The sequence below is a fragment of the Xiphias gladius genome, chromosome 9 (assembly GCF_016859285.1).
Source record: "Xiphias gladius isolate SHS-SW01 ecotype Sanya breed wild chromosome 9, ASM1685928v1, whole genome shotgun sequence".
Classification (NCBI taxonomy): domain Eukaryota; kingdom Metazoa; phylum Chordata; class Actinopteri; order Istiophoriformes; family Xiphiidae; genus Xiphias; species Xiphias gladius.
The window spans coordinates 13,890,107-13,908,324 of record NC_053408.1 but is presented as its reverse complement, the minus strand read 5'-3'; the positions used below and the strand labels follow the sequence as shown (position 1 = coordinate 13,908,324).

At 42.9% G+C, this 18,218-nt stretch overlaps 1 protein-coding gene across 1 annotated transcript; it reads right to left on the bottom strand.

Moving 5' to 3' along the window:
* Window positions 1-6,334: 6,334 nt before the first annotated feature.
* si:ch211-183d21.3 (serine/threonine-protein kinase SBK1) lies at window positions 6,335-16,853 on the bottom strand. Its single transcript, XM_040135585.1, has 4 exons — window positions 16,816-16,853; window positions 8,942-9,183; window positions 7,987-8,189; window positions 6,335-7,466 (listed from the first exon to the last, which is right to left on the bottom strand). The coding sequence occupies exons 1-4, from the start codon at window positions 16,851-16,853 to the stop codon at window positions 6,639-6,641; spliced, it is 1,311 nt and encodes a 436-aa protein (XP_039991519.1). The 3' UTR covers window positions 6,335-6,638.
* Window positions 16,854-18,218: the final 1,365 nt, after the last annotated feature.

The following is an 18,218-nucleotide window of genomic DNA, read 5'->3' as shown; positions in this document are numbered from 1 at the left end:
AATATAAATGAAAATATGAAGCTTGTGGTTTTCATTTGGAGCCACAAGAGTCTCCACAGTGTGAACAACAGAATTATCCACGATTAGCAAATTCAAAGGTGACTTCTGACTTAAGCAGTAAAATAGGATTCAGGTTAGGATTCTAATTATTATGTACTTTTACTTAAGTAGGACTGTAATGGGGTATTTTCACATCGCTGCATTGGTACTTGTGTAAGTAAAGGATTTGAAAACTTTTAACACCAGTGCTGTTTAGAATTTTTTTTAGTGCTTTATTGGGTTGTGCTTATTTCAGGATTCCTTTAATTAAACTGCAGTATGTTTCCACAGTGCATCTTGAATCAATCTGAAATGCTATTAAACACACGCAATCTGAAATCTGCCTATTAGATTGTGATAGATTATTTTGCCCGAGGGTGGCTGGAATGCTATCAGTAAAATTTCTGGCAATCTTCCCGTTAGATTTAGATTTTTCTTTGAATATGTTTGGCCTGTTTGTGGCACTAGAGGAAATATCAGGAGGTCAAAAAAAAACAAAAAACATTATGATTCATACTCCATGGGACAAGAATATCCTCAGTGGATTTGATCAAAATCTGGCTGTCAAAGTGGTGTTAAAAGGGAAGATCAAAGGGTCATCAGATTCATTATGCAGCATACACTAGGGATAAGAGCAAATGTCATGTGGCGATCTGCTTAGCAGTTAAATACATATTTTTGAAAAATAATTGTAAAAAAAATTCATTGGATTCACGGTGCATAACGTGCACATACAGTACTGTACACTGTGCCCTGCTGTTTAAACTGCCCTGGATGTCTTCTGTGTAGAGGGAGCCAGTTGTGTACTGAAGTAGAGATATGGTAAAATGCTGCACAAACGGGCATCCTCCAGCTTACTGAGCCTTCCATTCTGGAGGCAGATCACCCACTCCGACATAAGAGAACAAAATGTTTCAGTACTATAAACCAAAACAAAAACCCACAATCAGATCCTCACAAAGAGCTCGTACAGTACCTCCGCAGCAAGGAATGTGGTGGTGGTTTCTAAAACAAGGAGAAAATTTCAGAGCTGAAACTGAGACTGTCTCCGTTGCTATAGCAATGGTGGCAGGCGACCACACACACTGTCTGAGAGTTTATGTCTGGCAATGGCAAAATTTAGTGTCATACCCGAGGCAACACACATATAGTACACATAAATAGGTTCCTGGTGGAGTACAGGTTTGCAGCATCCTAAAAAAAACACAAATTTAGGATAAGCAGGGTTATTTTCTAATGGATTCTCTGCACTGAATATATAGTACTTGGTGTAGACTCACTTTGTCCTTGCGTGACTCCCTCTCCTGCTCACACACAAACACATTTGTCCCACTTGACACAACCCTCACTGGTCAGACTCCGCTCTCTTTTCTCTGCTCTGACAATCTTTTCCTCTCTTTTCCCTCTCTTTTCCCAGCTCTCTAGCTGTGATCAGACACTTTTTCAGATGGCGCAGGAGTCTAGATCTGAGGGAGCGGGGAACATCCCTTCACCGTCAACCCCCGCTGAGATCACTATCGCTATCTGAGTTTCCGACTTTCAAATCTTCGGCTGCATTTCCAGCGTCATGCCTTCAGCTGTTTTGCAGACTACATCAGGGACAGAAGGTGCATGGTGCATCTGACAGTTTCAGAGTGATTCATCTGCAAGTGCAGAGGCAGGAAGCTGAGGTGACGCAGGAGGTTTAGTACTATACAGTATGTTCCCTGTGGTGTTAAAATGAGCAGAAAATAATATTACTCTGCAGTCTGCAGCTTAGAAAACTTAAAAGTATCACTCCTTTGTTTACTATGCATTCAACCTCTAGAGAAATTCACCAGCGAGACAGAAATGTTCAGTAATTACATGCCTGTGACCACTGTTTGCACAAATCTGTCCTCATCTGTGAAACAGCTTTGGAAAAGATATACAACATTTTCAAGTATTGCCAGGCAGAATTTGGTTGGTTGTGAAATACATGTACAGCCAGAAGATTGAACTTCACATGCTCTGTCCATGTTTAAAAGCCACATACAACTTTTAGGATGAACTTATTTCATTCAAATTTTCTTTAAAATGTTCATCTACACATGGAATATATGCTGCAAGTACACTTATTTATTTATTATTATGCGAGTTCGCTTTCATTTATACACCCCGGCGAAGCTACAAGGATTTGACAACCTCTTTTTTTCACAACATTTCATGCTGTGATAACCTCAAGTTGAGTGTATAAGTGTGATTTTTTTTTTTTTCTTGTGAGGGTTCTGCTGGCACTTGCATGAAATTTTATCCAAACGTTACATCGTAGAGATCACGGTGAAACCTGGCAATTTACATTTGAGATGTGCTGACATGAATCCAGATAGTGAGTCGTCTCTCCGTCAGTCACACGGTCACCTCATGTTGCTGATATTTGCAGTTGCTGAGAGAGCATAACTGAAGAGGATTTAACACTTGATCTCATGGAGACAGCTGCATCCTGGGAGATGCCTTTCCTAGCTGTCCATGCTCCTGGACCACTTACTGAAGGCTTAACATCCAGCTTCCTTCAGTCCTGGGAATCAATTTGGTTTAGCTGACGGTTTTTTAAAAGCAGCAGCTAAGGGAATAATCCAGCATTGCTGGATCTTTGCAGGGTCAGTTCAGCCCAATTGGGAAAAAAAAAACCCATATTTTCCTACTTAACCCTATTGGTATCTAGCCATGCAGATGGCTGCAATAGATGTGGGAACAATGCAACAGCAACATGTCTGAGTTATCCTGTTTATGGAAAGACAAATTGCTGTTGAGTAAAGTGCCCTTTTGTGATTCTTTAACCAGAAAAGAGTAGATACCACTAGAATTAATGGGGAAAAGGCATGTTTTTGTGTGTGATTTGGATGGCCTGATACTTTCAATTCCATTGTAGCCTGCATTAAATGCATCCACTTTTGGGTTCAGCCTGAGTTCAGCATCTTCCATCTTCTCAGCTGAGAATTGGAGGTAACACAATTAGGACTGTTGCACTGCCACTAGGCTGCTGTAGCCCTTGAAGGGCAGAGAACAGGCTATCACAAAGGACAAGCTTCCACTCACTACACAAGCCCTGCGTGTCGTGGTTGACCTTTCCTTTCTCTTGTACTGTCTGAACTGATTAGCTTTTCTCAGTGGCAGATACACCACAGCTTACCGCCACTGTATAAACTCAGTCTGATAACAACTTCAGCAAACTCCTCCACTCTGACACAATGGCTGAGAGTACGAAGAAGGACTGGTGGGCTGATAACTGTTCTCATCTTCGGTGCCATATTCCAACTGCCCTTGAACCAATTTGCTCCGTGAGTGCAGCAGATAACTCATATCTACAGATGTGTTAATTGGACTTTCAGAAGGAAGTCAGCATATTAAAATAGTCTGGGGGCTCGCTGGCGAAGCCGACCAAAGCCTCAGGAAATCACATGTGATTCAAGCTGACCTTCATCTAATGTGCAGTCTGGGGACCATACAAAGATGGGCTGAATTAGCTTTGCCAACACTGGCAGAAAAAATACCAGCCACAGTATTTCTGACTACCAACAGAAATACCCAGGAGCCACGATGTGGTGCATAAATTTATTTCAACATATATTAACATATGTTAATTCTTTCTTTTTTTTTTTTTTGCTTTGTTAAAGACACAGTACGTACAGTATTTACATTAAATTATACAACAACACTTGCTGGCAGAAAACAGTTCGATTATTTCACCAGGATAAACTGGGTAAGAGGAAGGCTTCTCCCTCAAGCTTCAATAAAACTTTATATAATTTGAAACCTCATCATTAAACTTGACATTTCCTCTTATAAAAGTCCATGAGAGACAACAACAGTGCACATTGCTAGCAGTCTAAAGACAATAATGGCTATGATCTATAACGGAGCCAGAGCTGCTAACATTAGAACACTGTGTAACTTGTTAAGTTGGGGGCATCATGTATACATAAGTTATGTTATGATACGTTATGCTATGTTGCATCATATAATGTCTTATGGTGTGTCGTCATGCTATGACGAGTCATGTTGTATTGTGTCATGTTATGATACATCATGTTATGTTGCTTTATGTAATGCTGTATCATATGTTGCATCATGTTATGAGTCATGTTGTGTTGTGTCATGTCATGTTGCCTTATATTATGTTTTGCAATTATATAACGTCGTGCCGCCCTTTGTTATGTTATGTTTCATTAAGTTACCTTGCTTTGACTTGCATTAGTTGACCTTTCGTGCATCTAATCCCTGTCTTTTTGTTGTAAAGCAGGGCTTATTCTCATCCCACTACAGTCTACTGACAGATTACCTTTGGACAAATGTTATGAGGCAGCCAGCATCTCAGTTTACAATACATCCCTTTGACAAGGCTTCAGCCTCAATCAGGTCACCTTTGCAGAATCAAGAGTAGGGATGGAAAGAGACAAGGAAAATGATAGGGACCATCAACAGCCTAGATTATGTCGGATAAGATCGGATAAAGACTTTGTTCTGTGAACCGGCTCATAAAATACAGGAAAATGTGTATCCGCAGAAACGTGTCATCCAGTATAATAAGCTCGGCAACTGTCATGAGGAGCTGCGGATGTTTCATTTGGGCTCAATTAGACTTGATGTTCAAGAAGAGGACAGAAGCCGCACCAGAGGGGCATTGGCGCTGTCACTATAGTGACAGAGTTTATGGCCCGACATGGGAGGAGAGGGCAAATAAGAAAAGCTGAGACGAGCACACATCCACACACACACCTGACTGAAATAGCCGTAAAGCAATTCAAGCAAGAAAAGCAATGGTAATGAGCCTTCCTTATATCATTCACACTGAACATTCTTTGCTTTTTAGATGCTTTCATAATTAGCGGTATCTCTTTGGAAGCTGATGCTATAGCTGTCTGCTGGTCAGGATCAGTCAACAGCTCGCAGAACATTAATGGCTGACACAGAGGTCATTCCTCCAGACAAAAAACACCTGGGTTCTGCTGTTCGAGTGACACATTTGGACGGACTCCCATACATAGGCAGGAAGATTCAATTAAAGCTGAGCATAGGGGGTGCAACAACACGTTCTGAGCAGTCAGGATTGTGTTTAATGTTGCAGCTTGATTATCAAAACTGGAACACATTTCGCAATGCTGTTTTGTGATGCTGCAAAATTAATTTGTAAAGTGCCGACCTGCAAAGCAGCTCTGAGCTTTTAACTGATTAAATAAACAAAGACTGGGTTATACTCACTGACAACAAATAAGTACGATGATTGTATGCAGAAAATGGATGTTGCTCATGATACGGTCATAGTGACAGGAAAGCAGAGAGGATTGATGTCTCTTCACCAATTTGTCTGTCACACCTGGGTCAATAAAACTTGGTCCAGTTCAGATAAAAGCCAAAAAGTAAAAGACAATACAGAACAGCAGCTGCTACCATGTTATACATTGTGAGAGGCTTTAGATCATATATCTGTATATCTAATTTCTTGTGATAGACTGTACATTCTGTCATATTTTGTTGCTACATACAGTGCGTTGCCCCGACAGTAAGTGTAAAACCCTAAAACCCCTTTTCCCTGTCGTAGAAAATTAGTACAGCTACATAGTTGAACTACCTGATGTTACGGTGCACTCTTAGAAATATCCAATTATTTACAATAAAGATTTGTAGTTTCCTTTACAAAAACTTGTGCTTTAGCGTTTGAAACACACACATACATGTCCAAACACACACAGCAGGTAGAAAAGAAACGATAATCTTTGTTCCATCGCCCTATTCACCCAGAAAATTTACAATCCCTGTATTCTACTGTGTTACATTGGAAAAGAATCTTGAGAGTAGTTCAGAAGTGACAGATGTATCTTCCAGCCAGTCAATGGATTTCCATTAATAATAAAACAGAAAGTGAACCACTGAAGTGTCCTGAGGTGATGTCTCTCACTGAGAATCTGTAGCTCAGTCTAGACACCTACATGAAAAGACGTCTCATACAAACTGCTACATTAAGCTTTCTTTTTCTTTTTTTTTTTTAGAACACTTTCTCTTTAAAAGGTCTGTGACAAATTTTATGTGTTGAAACCTGGCAGGAAATCTGGGAAATGAATGTAGTTGTGTAGATTGCCCTCAGATCATCAGCCTCCGACTGAACAGCATCACTTGGTCTGATTACGTTTTGGCCTCCTTGGAGCTTATATTCTGAGATAAATAAACACTAAAGTAAAGAGACATGGATTGATGAGTGAGAAAAGACAGAATCCATTTTCATGAAGTATCTAATTATAGAATCATTAGCACCACCACAGTGTATGAGCAGAAAACACGAATGTCTGGATGGCAGAATGAGCTGCTGAGAGGAGCATCATCAGCGGACTGTTAAACACTACTCGCAGTCTTTGGTCACAAATCAATGCCTAAACGGTATGTGCCAATGATAAGCTGTCCAAGTGTGTACTGCTGATTGATGACGTCCACTTTCACAGCGGGGGATGTGATCCTGAGCTTCTCTTTCATGGTTAAAGTACCTCTGCTTTTTCACAGGAGTCTCTGTGATAGTCATTATACCTCTTCAAAGTTTGTTATTACTGTGAAAAGCCATCTAGTCTCCAGCGCTAACCTTAGTGTGGTCACACACAGATTTCAATGGCAGTTGCCATCACCATCTGGCTTTTGTTCTTGTCTCGGCCTGGAGACTGGTGCTGTCCAGACTCCTCTCTGGGCGACAATGGATCCGAGAGGACACTGCGTTTGAGTGGTGCTGGGCGCGGGCAGGACGTTCCTGGAGGGGTGGAGGGCTCGGGGTGTCTGTGGGAGGAACGTGATGAAATGGAGGAAGAGGAGGAAGTGCAACTGCCAGTACACACTCCCGTGCTTGACCTCTCACCTCTCTTGGCTCGGCAAGATGCTCTGCGCCTGAGCTCGCTGACCAGTTCATACTTGACAAAGCAGAAGACATCCTTGACTCCACAGCGTTTCTCTGGCTCAGCAGCAAGCAGCCTCTGAAACATGCGCAAGGCGTCATCTGTGAAGCGGCGCCACTGAGACGGGTATGTTCCCACAGGACACCCTGCTTTCTGCCAGCGCCGAAACTCCTCATAGAAGGCATCGGTCGGCAGCGCTGCCTCCCAGGGGAAATTGCCCGTAAGCATACAGAAGACCAGCACACCGAACGCCCACACATCCAGACTGGTGGTCACAAGGAAACCCTCAGCACGACTGGCGCGGCACACCTCTGGTGCTGTGTAGGGAATGGTACCACTCACCCGTTTCACACGACAGCCCACACGCCGGGTCATGCCAAAGTCTGCCAGCTTGATGCGGCGGCACTCGCGGTCAAACAAGAGCACGTTCTCTGGCTTGACATCCCGATGCACCAGGTTTTTACTGTGCATAAAGTCTAGGGCCAAGCCCAGTTGCTGCATGCAGCGTTTGACCATTTCCTCCTGCAGACCCACCTGAGAGAAAAACAGAGTGGAGCAAGCAACAGAAAGTGTTGAGAGACAGAAAGTAAGAAAGATTTAGATGTAGATTAATACAGTCTAATAGACACAGTAAACCATTGTAGGAGGTCAGACTATGGGTGGTGATACAAAAAAAGAGTTTTGTGGTGAGGTAACAATACTGTTAAAAAGAATAGGTGATGGTTATATTGAGTGGAAGAATGAAGGTACAGCATGAAAAGTGACATGCTACTTCAAAAAGGAAAACTGAAACACAAGAGTGTCATTTCTGAATTCTGCAACCATTTTTAATGAGTCCTAAGAAGAACCTTGAAGTCAAGCACTCCCAGCACATCAACTGGAATAGCACTAAAGTAAACTGAAGGGCTCTGCACAGAGAGAAAACCAGGACGAAGACAAGGCTCCAATCCCAGGAGAACTTGTTAAAAACACCGTGTCGGAACACGGCGACTGATTGGAACAGCTCTGGCTGAGTGAGGACGTTGATTGGTGGAAGGGTGGATGATAGCGTTACCTGTGGAGGGATGATGTCAAAAAGATCCCCAGCGGGGGCATATTCTTGTCCAAACACATAGCTGTCCTCCGTCTCAAAAAGCACGTCCAGGACTCTGATGATAAAAGGGCTGCAGCTAAGTGAGCCTGTTAGACTGTATTCCCGCAGGAAACTCTTCAGCTTCGTCTTGTTCTTGGTAACAAACTTCAGCGCCATTTTGGTGCCTACAAAAATCAGACATAAACATGTAGAACACATGGGCGCACACAATTAAGCTCTGGAGTATCAAACCTGTATATTATATCATATCATATCAAGTACTGCCAATATTTCACTATCCAAAATTTTCCAAGCGCGATCCAAAAAGCACTTAAAAGTGAATTTGGAAGTGTTACCTGATACTCTAAGGGAGTGGAGACAACTGCCCAGCCCTGTCTTTTAACAGCTGCTGGGTTCATTCATATAAACATGTACAGTGAATGAATCTCACCTCCATTACACATATACAGCCAGCTGCTCACGATTATAGCTGCAGAAATGCAGAGGCTCTTTAGTGTGCACACAGCACTCTTAATCTCCAATGCCCTCTCAGCCTCTCAGCTTCCCTCTACTACTTTACAGTGCTTAGTTATACTGTTTTCAGACTGAGCCAGCTCTCTAACCTTGATTTTCTTACAACCAAGGATTAAACAGTAAACCTAAAAAAATCCTTAACAAACCCTTTTAACTGTGCTGAAATTAAATTCTTTGCACAGTGCCTTGAGACTTTATGACACGCTGATCTGCCTTAACCGGTTATCATCAGCTGTCAGGCTTGCTGGAGCAATGTGGATATTGAGATCAGAAAAATGTATCCTACTAAATTATTTTTTCCATATTTGTGCTTGATTGATAAATGATAAAAGACGTTTGACAGTCAAGGAATACTAATGGGCCAGGAACAGAGGATTCTGAACGCCTGGATGCCTTAACTCACCCTGTGTTCGGTGTGCCACCAGGTCCACCTTGCCATACGTGCCCTTCCCCAGCTCGCGGATGTGCTCATACTGTTTGGCTACATCTGCTGCCGACAGAGAAGTGATGGCCAGGGCCTGCATATCCTCCACTGGCACCCCTCCGCAGTAGCCCATCTTGGATGTAGGGGAGCCCCCGCCGCTGCCCATCCGTCCTGGCCCGGATGGAGAAAGAGACAGGCTCGCCTTGACACTGTGGGGCAGACTAAACGAAGAGGAGAGAACACCACTTAGAGTCATGTTTTATGATAGCAGGTGATATAAATGTTATGCATGAATGTGTTTATGGCAGAATGCTCTTCAGTATCTTTATGTTTTTTGGCGCATACCCATATATTCTTGTCTGTACAGCGTTTCCCAGAGGGTGGTTAAACTGGGAAGGCTTTAACAGACCTACATTACATACAATCAATATAGGGAAGGCATCAACAGGGGAAGAGCTTTCAGCAAATGTATTGGACTTCCTGCTGTCCCTCTTGATCACTAAGGCCAGCTTTCAGATATGGTCTCAGACAGCACTTACTGGCAGAAAGCTATGGGAAAATCAATATGACCAGGTAGAAGGACTAACAAATGGAAATAAATGGAGAAAGCTGACAGCTTCAAGGTGTATGCATGCCGGTGAGGCAAGCCGTAGATCATCCATGATCACCCAGAGGTGATCATACATATACGCTGTCCATACAGTAGACGGTGAGAAACGGAAAACACATTTGCTGTGCACAGCAAAGGCAGGCACAGGTCATATTGCTGAAGCTGAAAAAAAAAGGAAAAGAAAGACTGCAACAGAGAAGTTATTGCTGATTTTCAGAAGTGCCAAGTTTGAAATAGGTCAAACTGATCCTAGGAGGCAAAATTATAGCTGTTTTAATTGCCAGTTCAGATGGAGTCAGCCACACCAAATGTACCAACTGATAACAATTTAAAAATCAGGCATGAGTGACTGCGCATGTGACTCTCTGCTACAATGCTGGAGCAAACGGTCAGTAAAATGAAAGAAAACTAAAACTAATGAACAAACAGCACAAAATGGACCTTTTGATGAAATGAAGCAGATCACACTAATGATCCTACCCATTGTTTCTGTCGCTCCTCAACCCCTCTCCGTACACACACAATCAAATGTAATCATCCAGTCATGCACAGCGTGCACACACACACACAGGCACCAAATCAGCACAAACAATTTTGCTGATGGCCTTCTTCATCCATCATTCAAAGGCAACTGCTGTGCTCTTTGTTCTTCTGTCCCTGCAGCCAGTTTCTAAGCCCCACAGGTTTAAACCACATTGCAAGCACCTATACAAGAGCAACACAAATGTGTGTGTTTGTTGACTGTTAGGTGTATTTTGGAGGGGGGGGGCTGAATTAATTCACAGTACATAATTTACAGTCGATAAAAACCTGGAATAGAAAGTTTTGTTCAGACATTCTGAAGGTGATCAGGTTCCTCGGCTATCTTGTGGGAAGAGTGTGATAAATATAGCTATTAGACAGCGAAAACTAAAATAAGATGCGACCGTTTGCAGCCTTGTGTTCTTGGCTCAGCACTGTTTGTCGATTAGAAAAAAAAAACATCACTGGAAATAGAAAGAGTGCCCTGTGTACCGTATGTATCTCTGCAAATCACACTTGCTTCTTGATTTTATCATAAGCCTGGAGATGGTTATATAAGAGACTATGAATATTGTACCCTACACAAGCTGAGCGTGCCCACTGTATAGCCCTCAGCGAGTCGACACAAAAGTTGATCACTATCCAGATCAGTCTGTGTTCCAGGTTTGGTGATTAAACATTTAAACAGGACAGACAGACAGACTGGAAGCACATTTCCCCTGGCCGCCCACCTCGCATGGCCCCATAGCCTCTATCAGTGAGAACGAAACAGGGCGAAGGGAGTGCTTGTTTGCTGGTACTCCTTCCAGACAGCTCCACGGGCAGAAAGTGCAGCACTCCAGCATGGAGCTTAATCACATTACTCAGCTTCCACAAAGACAAAAGCACGCCCCACCCAATGGTGCTGGATGCTTTGCACTCATTTCCTTTGCAGAACTGGATTAACAGTCCTGAAATGTGATGAGTGGTTGGGAGACGGTGCTCTCTGTAGCTGCAATGATGCTGTAAATGTGAACCAGAAACTGCAGTGTAGTTCCTCAGAGGTGTTGGGATGAAGTTATGTGGTTTCTGGGAGATGATTGAGTGTTTATGTGTGAGTGTTTGTGGGGGGAGGCAGGCTGATGTATCAGCCGCAGAGTGAGACTCTATCAAAGGCCCTTTGTGTTCATACCTCTGAGAAGGAGCGGCTGTGAGCCTCACACGACTCAGCATTTGTGCCCCACTGATCTCCCATGCTGCCCTCTTCTCCTCTCCTGTCCTTTCAGGTGGCTAAAGACAAGGTACCATGAACACGCTCCACATACAGATGAGGATTTGGCTTGAGACACATTTAATGTCTGTGGGCTTTTGAGCCAGTCCAACTCTTTTTTAATCATCTGTAAGCCTTTTAAAAGCAGATCCCTGAGCACCCCGCTAATTCCTGTATTGTTTTTATCACTGTTGTTGGGGTAAGACCTTGTTACTTCAATATTTGTGATTTTCATGATTTTTAATTGTGATAAGAAATCTACTGACGTTTGATTACATGAAAACCCTTGGAGAAGCTCAACAGAAAAACTACTAAAATACACAGTATAAACAAGGACCATCTGAAAAAAAGCCTGTTTTCCTAATCCCTAAAAAATTATAGATACAGGGTTTTCACTCACCAGCAACAATCTGTTTTCCGGCCACTAATTTCCCCTTAACTAAAGATTGACAATCTCGCTCCATTTAGCAATTACTCAAATTGAGATGAGTACATCCACAGCATAACCCTCTTAAAAACCAGGTTGTTCCCAGAAAGAGGCAAAAGATCCAGTTTTACGTCCTAATAACCAATTCAATGGTCTGAAAAACCTGTTGTGGCTGACTTCACATGTCCCTAAATGAGATTAAAATGCAGAGGAAGCTGACCTTTTCTTCTATAAACACTTAGCTGGAAATGAGAACAGAGATGGACCCCGCGTAGTGCCGCTGGCAACCAGTCCTCTTGTTATAGACTGTCTCTTTGCAGCCTCAGGGTGTTCTCTTGCCCTGTTGCTTGTCTGGTGTGTTCCTATCCCCTGAACTCTGAGGGTTACACTTGTAAGTTTTAACTCTTATTGTGGACTTCAGGTGGCACTTTTTTTCACAAAGAAATTAAGTTTCAACTGTCTTCTGTGTTGTCAAAGATCACTTTCATTTTTGGCCGTGCTAACGATTTGGCTCTGGGGATGACCATGACGGTTAGTACCCTACTTTGGTCCAGACTGAAATATCTCAACAGCTATCTCAACAGATGGATTGTCATGAACTTCGGTAAAGATATTCATGGTCCCGAAAGGATGAATCCTATATACTTTGGTGATCTCCTGATTTTTCCAGTATTGCCACCATGAGGTCAAATTTTCACATATCCTATGAAATATCTCAGAATCTACTGGATGGATTGGACCAAAATTTTGTACAGACATTTATGGTTCCTAAACGATGTATGCAAACATTTTTGGTGATCCCCCAACCTTTGATACCATGGAGGTGACATTTGTGGTTTTGAGAGAAATGTCTCTGCAACGTTTGGATTGTTTGGACATTTGGTTCAGGTCAAAATTTCAGTTTCCCTAATACTTTGGTTCATGCATAAATTCTTGCAAAGCTATATTCCCATCAGCCTCAGCTGTACTGTGTTTAGAGTTAACTGGCAAATGTTAGCATGCTATTTTGCTAAACTACGTTGGTGAACATAGCAAATATTGTACCTTCTAAATATAAATATATTAGCATTGTCGTTGTGAGCATGTTAGTATGCTGAAGTTAGCATTTAGCTCAAAGCACTCTTAGTTTTGTTCACATATTTAAATCCATTTAAGGTTAGCCTCAATAACAGGGCTCTTTGGTCTCCAAAGACTAATAGAAGTTAGGTTCACAGTTCATTGCCACTGGAAATCAGAGCCTGCAAATGAACCAATCGTATCTGTCATAGTGTCATGTGACTCTTCAGGGAGAATAATTGTGTATTTAGTGAGCTATTGGTTCTCCCGGTGTAAACTATTTGAGTGATACAGTTGCAATGAACTGTGACATGACCACATCAAGATTTGATAGAGGTGAGGTTCAACCATGAATACAGTTTCACATCTCAGAAACTAGTTGTGTAAAAGTCGAAAATTTGGGTATCCGCGTTGATGTCGCACCTTCGTCTGTAACAACTGGATTGTAATGTACACAAAGCATACAATAACGTAAGACGCGAATGAGAGCCAGCAGCTTTACATATAGTGTTTGTCCTTTTAGTCCATCCTTCTCTTCTCTTTCTCTCCTGTCTGTTCCCGAAAATGTAAACAAGGGACTAATGAAAGAAATAAATAGATTGCTGAGCCTGCCTCAAGTTTTTACCTCTATTCATTACTAATGGACTAGTTGCTTTGCTCTCGGCAGAAGAGTCATTATGGGTGAAGACTGATCTCCTGTGTCCAATTTACTGTCAAAATGTCCAACATGCCTTGCCTCTAGGTCAAAGTGAAAGCAGTGAGTGAAATAGGATGTGACTGACGGGTTTTTTCTCACTGTGTGTCTCAAAACAAACCAGCTGCACACACATTAAGATGCATGTTCTGTGTCCATCTTCCTGTTGTCTTAGTGTGGATGGGTTGATTAAAAAACAAATCACTGTGACCAAATATCATTCAATCAAAAACCAAATGGGCTTCCTCGTGACAGCCAGTTGCAGTCAGGACACTCTGTTCCCTACTCAAGCATAAATAAACTGAAACACCTTTCTCAGCAGCCCTGAACAGCAGAGCGGGTGAGTTGGTGGCTTTAGTGCCTCCGTCAACTCATGGTTGAAGAAAGCTCCCGTTGTGCTGTGATAGATGAACCAGTGGCCCAGGCCACGGACACTTATTTTGACAAATCACCCGCTCTCAGCTGTGCCCTGCTGCCCGCATGGAGGATCCCTGCTGGGACCGAGTGCTGTGGAACCCATTCCTGACTTTTCTCACCTCTAATCTCCTTCCCATCATCCCTCTCTCTCTCCACTGTATGTCACATACCCCATGGAGCTAGCGCATGCTGAAAGGTCCTGGCAGAAACACTGACAACCACTGGCCTCCTGCTGGAATGACCTAAGACCGGGGAAGGGATAACCCAAGGTTAAATGGATCCAAAAAATGACTGAGAGTGGAGATTAGCTATGGGAGGTGATACTACAAGGACATTTGGTTTAGTGTTGATGACGAATGAAAAATGAAGAATCAAACAGAAACAAAGCATTGCACTGCAGAGTCCATCAGTATTGTAGTTTAGGATTAAGGCTTTGATATTACACTCCAGAGCATCTGATTGTCAATGATAATCATAATCAATGTCATCATCACCCTCATTGTAATCATGTCCTGCAGAAAATCATTCAGCAGTGAAATTTCATTCCAATAAGCTACCCAGGGAACATACTGTACCTAACCCCCACTCTATCACAATCCAGTAGCCTCAAGTTCCAATAGGGAGGCTTCATTTGACTTGAGAGAGAGAGAGAGAGAGGGAGCAGGATTGGGGAAATCCAATGAGACTAAACTGAAGCATCCCTCCCTTTGTTCCACATGCGATAGACTGTGTCCCTTTGATGTCAAAGACATGGGGAAATGTGACTCAAATATGAGCTCAGTAAAATGGGGTCTAAATGGGGCTGAGGCTAAATGATGTAAAAGTACTGCTAAGGGGGACACTGCTTTCTGCTTTTTTCGGACCATTTCGCCCTCCTCTTCAAGGCAAGCTAACTACATGGTGATTTGTGATATCCTGCTCATACACAATAGCCTCTAACCAAAATCATTGCAGTAATGTTGATTGCTGAGGCAGCATTAACCCCCCTCCCACTTCCTACCACTCTCTCTCAAATTCTAATTTGCCATAATTGCATGAACGGGTATTAGCCATCACTGCAAGAGCAAGTGTAAGACACAATGTGAAATGTGAGATAATTAAAAACAAGAACATACTGTACAGAAATCAAACACTACCCAAAGAATAAACTAATCATTAATAACCATAACTATCCAAATGGAAAACCTAAGATGCAATAAACACAAACAAAAATGCAAATTGCATGCAGTATACACTACTATTCCTACTATGAACACATCCACACACATACATGTACGCAGTATGTACCTTGAGTTACAGAGGTATCATTAGGCTGCTGTTTTTTCACTGAGATGATGGCAGGTTAGGATGTGATTTGCAGGTATTTGCGCTGTTTCTTTATTTTGCGCCCAGCAGGGCACAGACTTTTGAACAAGAGAACGAAAAACAATGCTTCTTGTCCTCTTTGTGTCCCAATGGACAATGTTTGCATCCTTTCTGTTGTTCTGGGGCAGCCATGTTTTTCCTGTGGCAGCTAGTCTATGCCAACACTGTGGCTGCTGAGTCTGTTTTCCTTTTTTTTGTTGTTGCCAGTAATCACTTTAAAACTGTGTATTACTGATGTCAGTTTCTTTGAGTTTTGTGACTATGTGAGGGGAAAAGATGGGTTTAGCTGGTGTTTGCGTGCCAGCTGTTGGAGTGGGTCATAGAAAACCTTTATGCAGCTGCCTTGTCTGTTTGCAGTAACAACAGATATTGTCCTAGTTCTGTTGTCCATTATTGGGACATTTTTTGTGGACTCCCAAAGTGTTTTTGTTAAATTCCAAGTGAAGAATTTCAGGCCAGTGGTCCTGAATGTAACTGAGTTGGGCTCACTGTCATTAAAGAACACATGCTTGTATGCCTTTGCCATTTAGGGTGATTCGTTTGCTGATTGTTTCCTGATATTAGGATAAAATTGCATGCATATTATAATTTCTGTTGTTTATATAGCATAAAGCAATGGCAGCATTTGGTCTGTTTGACGTTTTCACATTTCACATCACCTGCTTCAGGTAGAAGAACTCTGACTTTGAATTTTATTTTATTTTCGTATGAACAACTCCTTTAGAGAAACACTGCTGTCATGGCAAAGATCCCAGTCATTACTGGTGCTTCTTTCCACCATACAATGTTTGTGGCAAAAGGAAATCCATGTGTGTTGGCCACTGTTGTGTTTCATTTAGAGTCCATTTCCAGCCACCAGGGTTTGCTTGATCAAGTCAGCTGCTCATTTAAATGCATTAGACGGCATTAACGATGAGAGGTCACCTGTCTGCCCTCGACAAAGTATAAAAGGGCCATTAAAAGCAGAGTGCCCCAGATGCCCTCCCATCTATCTAGCGCAGGCTGAATCACAAAAGCAGAGCGGGAAACAAATAGGTGCGGGTATCACGAATGATGTGGGTGAAAATACAAATTAAGTCGCAGCTCAAGAATTAAACCTAGTTTGAGTTAATCATAGCCTCATGGTAAATAAAGCTGTAGGGCTGTGTAATAGCTGTTGACGCTGAGGTTTTATTACTGCACAGTGGGCTTTCACAGACGAGTGTATCATGCACAATGTGAATACTGTCCGCTGAGAGTGGTTCAAAGTTTAAGAATTAAGTGTAAAAGCTGTTAATGACTTTCCAAGTTCCACAAATAAAAAAAAACAACACCTAAACAATGTTTTATTTTGAAAATGAAAGCACGAGAATTTTAGCCTTTAATTATGCATTTTAGGAAATATGAACCATTTTCAACACTTGAGAGGCCTACATATAGATTAGGCACTCTTTCTTTCTTTGCATGTTACAGTATCCCGGAGACTGACCTGGTTTCAGGCACCTCAGGGTGCATCTAGGTGTTACTCACTCACCTGCTGGCGACCTGTCTCTCTCCTCCATGGTCCTGCATCCGCTCGGCGAGCAGAGCTGCTGCGCTCTGCTCAGCACCGATCCGCTGGGGTCTGCAGGAAACCAATGGATGGCTCTCCTCGTTTGAAGCAATTTATTGACCAGTTTATAGGCACTAAGAAAACTGTGCAGGTCCTTTCGAGAATCTCAGAACCCTGCAGTTTCACAGCGGACAAAGCTGTGGATGAGGTCCGTGGCCGTCAGCCCAAGACGATTCCTGTCTAGTCTCTGGAGATTCTCTGCAGTTTGTGACTTTCTTTTGAGGCAGATTAAATCAAAGCATCATCTGATGCTGGATGCTGAGATGAGGACACAGCCTGGGATCCCTCCTCTGAGCGCCCACCACCTCAACCTGCCAAGCAGCGGGAGGAGGGTGCGTGTTTATCTTTTGCTCCTCCAGTGGTCCGCATGACCCAGTTCAGCACCACACACACACACCGAGACGAGCCCGTTCATTCACATCCACACGGGAGGCTCAGCAAAGCTCTGCTCTCTGCAGACTGCCCGGACAAATCTACATGTTCCCACTCGCTCTAAACTCCGCTCCGCGCCCTGCAGTCACTGTCGGCCGCTCAGTCTTCTGTGTCCGTCGGTCCAGCGGGACTCTGAGGTTGTGAGGGGGGGGGCTGGTCTTAGATGTTGCTACTCTGCTGGTCCTACCAGTCAGATCCTTCATTGTTCACCGTCTCCACCCTCTGGCACAATAATGCGCTCACGTGTCCCGGGTCCTAGCGCCTGGACGCATCCTATCCAACCACCATCCCACCTCCGTGCGTCCACGAGCTTCTTTACTTTTGATTCATGCTTTGAAGGAACAAGCTGCTCACCTCTTGCATAATTCAACAGCTTATGGCCTCAAGCACTTCACACGGCGACTTTGCCAACTGTCCTTATTAGGTAACAGCGAGGCAAGTCTTTCGTTTAATTCACTGGCCTGGCAGCTTCCCCTTTACTGTACATGTTTAACAGCAGGCCTCCTGCCAGACATGTTTGCCAAGCAGACCAGACTGGAATGAGAAAACAGCATCGATATAACAAGGAAAACCCTAGTGCATCATCATCAACGATCACAACCCACCTGGGTTGGGTGAAGGGAGAGGGGAAATTATTGGAAGTTCAGTGTTACTTTCTACCTCCTCGATCTCACCTCAGACCCCAAATGTCACACAACAAATATATCAAGGATCAAGTTCTCTTATTTCTTTGAATACTGCATTTCTTTCCCTCGTCTACTTTTTCTGTCTCTACCCTTCTTTCTACTTTTTCTATTTTCTCTATTCCTCAGATTGCCCCTAGATGTAAATGATGGCTATACGCAGGCTTAAACAAGACAAAGGTGAAATATAATAAAAGGTTTTTTTAATCA

What these genes read in the sequence shown, in the direction of transcription:
- si:ch211-183d21.3 (XM_040135585.1), bottom strand. Translation starts at nt 16,853, where the DNA reads ATGCAGGACCATGGAGGAGAGAGACAGGTCGCCAGCAG. An exon ending in GGTGGCACACCGAACACAGG is followed by an intron (nt 8,190 to 8,941) that starts GTGAGTTAAGGC and finishes TGATTTTTGTAG; the next exon opens with GCACCAAAATGGCGCTGAAG. An exon ending in TTGACATCATCCCTCCACAG is followed by an intron (nt 7,467 to 7,986) that starts GTAACGCTATCA and finishes TTTTTCTCTCAG; the next exon opens with GTGGGTCTGCAGGAGGAAAT.